General features: G+C 37.8%; 1 protein-coding gene across 1 annotated transcript in view; it reads right to left on the bottom strand.

The window, feature by feature from the left end:
* Positions 1–62: 62 nt before the first annotated feature.
* LOC109537515 overlaps positions 63–6452 on the bottom strand; it is a gene marked incomplete in the record, with an annotated part of 88467 nt that continues 82077 nt past the window's right edge. Inside the window, 2 exon segments of the mRNA XM_048665084.1 lie at positions 63–2160; positions 2217–2460. Coding sequence (XP_048521041.1) covers positions 1100–2160; positions 2217–2460 — 1305 coding nt within the window.

Raw genomic sequence — 6452 nt, 5'->3', positions numbered from 1 at the left:
AAGCAAACCACTTCTGAAGATGCAAGCCACTCGTGCTTGCGAAACGTCAAGAAGAAATTCTACCGAACGACGGCCTAAAAACCCGAAAAACCCATCAGTTTTAAGGAATGGCCTCGAAAGTCTTTTGATATTAACAAACTCTGCTTCTCAATCAAAAAGTAGGTAGCTTTTGGGAAAATAATGTTGCTGCCAGAAATGTTGTCGTTTTGGGGGGAGTAACAGATATGTTTCGTAAAGTTCTCTAATTAATTTGGAGGCACATATATTGCGAACTCGTGTGTCTTAAGCAAAAGGACGGTGTGTGTTTAGCTTAAAATATTTAGCAGTATCATTAATTTAATTCTTAGACTAATCGTAAGTGTACTGAGTAAATATAACTTACGTTTGATAGTTCAAATATAAATTTCTCAAAATTTCCCTATCAAATTTCTTGGCTGCGCATTGGGCATATTTATAACAACAAAGAAATGGTAAAACATGATTAGGTCTAAGGAACTAACACTAGATAAAAAACTTCGATCTTGACAACTTTGTGTTATGTACTTAAATGAGGGTCTAGAGCTATCGTTATATTTTCAGTTTGGCTACTGTAAATAGGTATTAAAGATTGCAATTATTCTTGCATGCTACATGAACGCTAAGGGGAATATTTAATTTAAATTCTACCGACTAGAATCTATCAAACAGGTTTAAGTCGGCCAGCAAACACTTTATCATGTTTATGATTGTAGGTAGAGACCGAAACATTAATTATCTGAAGCATTAATAAAACTATCTGTTTAACTATCTGTTAAAAAATGGGGATTATGCAAAACAAGTTGTAGAAGACGAACACAGTTGAGAAGATTCCAAAATTCAAAAGTTACTTTTTCTTACCGCAACTCAGATCCACCCTGTATGTTTGAGTTGGCCAAATTTACGTTGTGCAAAATATATCTATGCTTGAACACAAATAAGTCCCATCTAGTATGCCAATAGGTATGTAACATAGCAATTGCATCGAACGATGATGATTCAACTACTGAATGCAGAGTTTCCACTCTGAACCATCCATGAGAAACCATCATTCAATGGCTTTGAAACAATTACTTTACTGAGCTCAACCAAGCATTCGGCTGAACAAATATGGGTAGAATTTCCGGAATACATTGGTGTTATGCAACATCAGGTGTCTGTCTTTTTTCTTCTTGGGTGCTTCAGATGGGAAAGGGAGTTGGGAGTCGCCATCAGAAGTTTGGACCAGTAGACTGGTATCGCTTGGTGCCGGAGGCTCAGGTGTTGACTGTTTGTCCCCTATGAGGGATTTAGGAAGAAACTCTTCTTTGGCTATTGAGCCTAAGACAGGTGAGTCGTTATGGTTGTTCGGATGTAGAGCAGGGTGTTGGTTAAGCATGTACAGTCTTGGGTCGATCGGGTTGCGTTCGACTCCGGCTAATTTTCTGGAAGTCTCGATATTGTCTTCCGGCAAGCTTGCTGTTACCAGAGGTTTTTTAGCAACAACTTTCTCCACTTCTGTGACCGCAGTTTCGACCAATCGATAATTCGATGTGTCTCCAGACGCATTTGCTGCTGTGTCAGCCACCGGCTGTTTCGCAACTAGTGGCTCAATTCTATCGGAAATTGCTACAGTTTCTGTGCTATTTGTATCTTTTGCTCCTTGCACTGCTTCGTCTTTATCCACAGCATTTACTGCGGTAAAGTTTAATATGCTGGGAACTCCGTACTGGCTTCCCTTCTCCAAACTGGCGTGCTCAATGGGCTCTTCTTCACTGACTATGGGAGGCAGTTCCTTCCTGAATGTTCTGTTCAGCCTCAGCGACGTGTCGCTGATATCAGGCATCATATCGAACTCTTTTGTCAGCTGCTCTTCCATCTCGTCCACCGATCGGATCCTGCTAGTCGTTGGGGCTTCCAGCAGGTGTTTAACAACCATGTCCTTCTTGTATGGCATCTTTGGAGCTTTTTTTGTCGGCGGAATCGGCTTCTTTGTGACGGGTTTTTTGGTTGGTATAGGAAGTTTGGTGGCACCATCCGCAATGCTCGATTGAGTGGTCGTTGATTGGATGGCTCCGGTAGTTGATGCTGGCCATACAATTTTGCTCTTCGATGTGAGCAACTGTTGCTCTGTTTCATTTAGCTCGATGACATCGAACATTGTACCTGCAAAATATATGGAATTATGTAGCCAAAGCTTAAATATACTGGCTATGTTTTACCATTTTCGATAATACTGAACAATTGTCCTTGACTGATTGCACTTGGATAGTCTTCAACATTGCCTTCTTGCATGGTGGTCGTGCTGGTGGCTTCCCATGATGAAGCTTTCGGAGATTCACTGATCCTATCGGTTTTCAGGGTCGGAATCGACTTGGTTAGTTCTTCGGTGGGTTTCGGTGATGGGCTGGAAACTTCCACAGCTGTTGGGGTAGTGAGGAGCTGCTCGGTCGAAGTGTGGATCAACTGAAATATTCCAATCATTTAATGAATGCTTTGGGCAATTTGTCACGATACTTTTTTAACCAAATGTTGGTTTAAACTATTTTACAGGAATAAAACAAAAATCAATTAAAGGAATTTAATTTTCCTTTGTTAATATAACGGGAATCCCATAAATTAAATCCTAAATCTGGAAATTGGCATTTTGGTCGGTATACGCATCGCCTTTCTCCTTTATCACCGGTCGCTTTCGCCAGTGTCACCCCAGCTATTCTGCGAAGACGTCTCGTTTAACTCTGGATCCCTGGCGCTAGATTTATGGACGAAAATCCCTTTTGGAAAGTTTCGAATCCAGGTTTGGCAGCGGAATTATGGGATTGCATCTCATGTCGTACGGCTCTGGAATATATTCGCGATAACAGCGCATAAGCACACCTCTTGGACAGCACATGCATTCTTATGGGTTTCGGCATGAACTTTTTCTTCAGGAACAGAAATGTTTTCTTTTCTTGAAAACGAACTGCGGGAATTACCTTTTTGCAAGCAGACAAACCTTTAGCCGACGATTTTTTCCTTATTATTGACACAAATACTTTATAAATGCATATTTGTGACCTTCTTACGTCGAAAGGAATCGATTGAGCTCCAAAAACACGCATGTGAAATTTTGATTTTTGAATTTTTCCAAGGGTGGGGGTCGATTTTTTGAAAAAACTAAAATTTTCTCAAAAAGTCTTTTTCAGCTCACTGACGCGAGGAATGCATAGAGCTCATTGAAAAACATGCTAGAAGTTTCAGATACGAAATAATAGACATTTTCGTCACATTTTAAGCGTTTTTGAGCGTTCGCAATCTTTAACCGACGATTTCTTCGTTATTATTGACCCAAACACCTTATAAATGCATATTTGTGACCTTCTTACGTCGAAACGAATCGATTGAGCTTAAAAAACACGCATGTGAAATTTTGATTTTTGGCCTAAATTTTTCCAAGGGTGGAGGTCGATTTTTTGCAAAAATGAAAATTTTCTCAAAAGTCTTAAATTGTACATCATTTTCAGCTCACGGACGCGATGAATACATCGAACTCATTGAAAAACATGGTAGAAGTTTCAGATTCGAAATAATACACATTTTCGGCACATTTTAAGCGTTTGTGAGCGTTCACGATCTTTAGCCGACGATTTCTTCCTTATTATTGACCCAAACACTTTATAAATGCATATTTGTGACCTTCTTACGTCGAAAGAAATCGATTGAGCTGAAAAAACACGCATGTGAAATTTTGATTTTTGGCCGAAATTTTTCCAAGGTCGATTTTTTGGAAAAATAAAAATTTTCTCAAAATGTCTTAAATTTTACATCATTTTCAGCTCACGAACGCGAGGAATGCATAGAACTCATTGAAAAACATTCTAGAAGTTTCAGATCCGAAATAATAGACATTTTCGGCACATTTTAAGCGTTTTTGAGCGTTCACGATCTTTAACCGACGATTTCTTCCTTATTATTTACCCAAACACTTTATAAATGCATATTTATGTCCTTCTTACGTCGAAAGGAATCGATTGAGCTCAAAAAACAAGCATGTGAAATATTGATTTTTGGCCGAAATTTTTCCAAGGGTGAGGGTCGATTTTTTGAAAAAATGAACATTTTCTCAAAAAGTCTTAAATTTTGCATCATTTTCAGCTCACGGACACGAGGAATGCATCGAACTCATTCAATAACATGGTAGAAGTTTTAGATCCGAAATAATCGACATTTTCGGCACATTTTAAGCGTTTTTGAGCGTTCACGATCGTTAACCGACGATTTCTTCCTTATTATTGACCCAAACACTTTATAAATGCACATTTGTGACCTTCTTGCGTCGAAAGGAATCGATTGAGCTCAAAAAACACGCATGTGAAATTTTCATTTTTGGCCGAAATTTTTCCAAGGGTGAGGGTCGATTTTTTGAAAAAATGAAAATTTTCTCAAAAGTCTTAAATTGTACATCATTTTCAGCTCACGGACGCGAGGAATGCATAGAACTCACTGAAAAACATGCTAGAAGTTTCAGATCCGAAATAATCGACATTTTAGGCACATTTTAAGCGTTTTTGAGCGTTCGCAATCTTTAACCGACGATTTCTTCGTTATTATTGACCCAAACACTTTATAAATGTATATTTGTGACCTTCTTACGTCGAAAGGAATCGATTGAGCTCAAAAAACACGCATGTGAAATTTTGATTTTTGATCGAAATTTTTCCAAGGTTTTTTGGAAAAATAAAAATTTTCTCAAAATGTCTTAAATTTTACATCATTTTTCTCACGCCAAAAAAATCGATTAAGCTCAAAAAACACGCATGTAAAATTTTTCGATCCGAAGATAACATTGTAGGAAACTCCTTGAAACGTTTCCCTCTTGCTGCACAAAGCCAGCAAAATTTTGCCCGTTTTTTCCTATAAACCCAATTTGCATCTAGAGCAAAAAGCGGATAAAGCAAATATTTAACCCGACTAAAACCACATTATGATTCCTCTAAACGAATTTGCGCGGAAATATGCACTCTACCGCATCTGCTTAACTATATTTGCGAGTTATATTCCCGTATATCCAGAATCTTTATTTCCCGGCAGACGTTATGCAAATCTTTGCATATTTCAATTTAGACCACTGCAGCATATTTGTTTCATAATACCGGCAAGGACTCGTAAATATAATTCAAATGAAACCGTATTCTACGACGCCTAATGCACCGTCCTTACGGCATCGGCAAATATATTTCGAAAGGGTATATTGCGAATATAATCCTCGTAATACTTCTTGCCAAGCCCGGATTCAAACGTTTCCGTTGGGGATATTCTGCGATAAATTTGGGGCTCTGGAGATAAGGACAACGTCCACGCCAAATGACTGATCCTACAAAACGAATCACAACAGCGTGAGTGTTAAATCGATTAATTTGCAATTATTGTTAAATTGCAAGCAACAAAGAGAGCGTTAGGAGTAAACGACTTTTTATATCATATTTTTGGCGCTAGAAGTCAAAAGCCAAAAGTGTAACCAATTATTATAATATTTTTATTTCTATCTCCAATGAAAGTTTTAGAGTTGGTTTATCAAGATCTTCTTCCATGAATAAAATAACTTTTATTTGTCATTCTCGTCAAACTAAGATCGACCAGGTGTTTCCTTATCCGTAAATTTAGCTGATGTCCATTGAAATACTTAACTGTCCGGATAGACACATTTAATCCTTCAGAAGCCCCGATTTGAGTTCTTGTTTGCCCTATCAAGCACTGGACTTCACAAGAAAAACACCAAAAATTTATATTTTTTTAGGCACAACTGAGAACAAAATTTGAGCTATCCATTCCTTGAAACTAGTGGGCTTTTCGGGCAGAATGCTCTAGAATATTAAATACCTTTGTAAAACCAGCATACCTCGCTTTTTTGAGAATAAAAAAGTCACAAAAGTAAAATTAATGGGTTTATTCACGCTTACGCTGCGTTCAAGCAAACCACTTCTGAAGATGCAAGTCACTCGTGCTTGCGAAACGTCAAGAAGAAATTCTACCGAACGACGACCTAAAAACCCGACAAACCCATTAATTATAATGAATGGCCTCGAAAGTCTATCTCTTTTGATATCACAAAAGTGACTTTAATCAAAGGTTTATTAATCTTTTGGATAATGTTACTTAGGTTTTACAAAGGTACAAATCTAAAATTTGCCTCCACTGACCAAGAAACGCACTTTGACATGAATGTTAAAAAGCTCTAATCTGCACATTCCAGCCTTGACACCCTGTATGTTCAAAATATTCATGTCATTTCACTCTTAGCAGTTTCATCTTGTAAAATGCTGCCGAAAAGCATTTTTTCATTCTAAATCTGTATCAGGAGAGCGATATCGAGACAAATACGCAATTTTCAATTTGTTCATGTATTATAAATAGAAAAGAATCACCCTGTATAGTACACTGCAGACCTAATTTAAGACCCACGAGTTATTATTATTAAG

Source organism: Dendroctonus ponderosae, unplaced genomic scaffold (assembly GCF_020466585.1).
Source record: "Dendroctonus ponderosae isolate FM_Combo_2020 unplaced genomic scaffold, Dpon_F_20191213v2 Dpon_F_20191213_3, whole genome shotgun sequence".
Lineage (NCBI taxonomy): Eukaryota > Metazoa > Arthropoda > Insecta > Coleoptera > Curculionidae > Dendroctonus > Dendroctonus ponderosae.
Note: the sequence above shows the minus strand (reverse complement) of the source record. Positions and strands in the feature narration are given on the sequence as shown.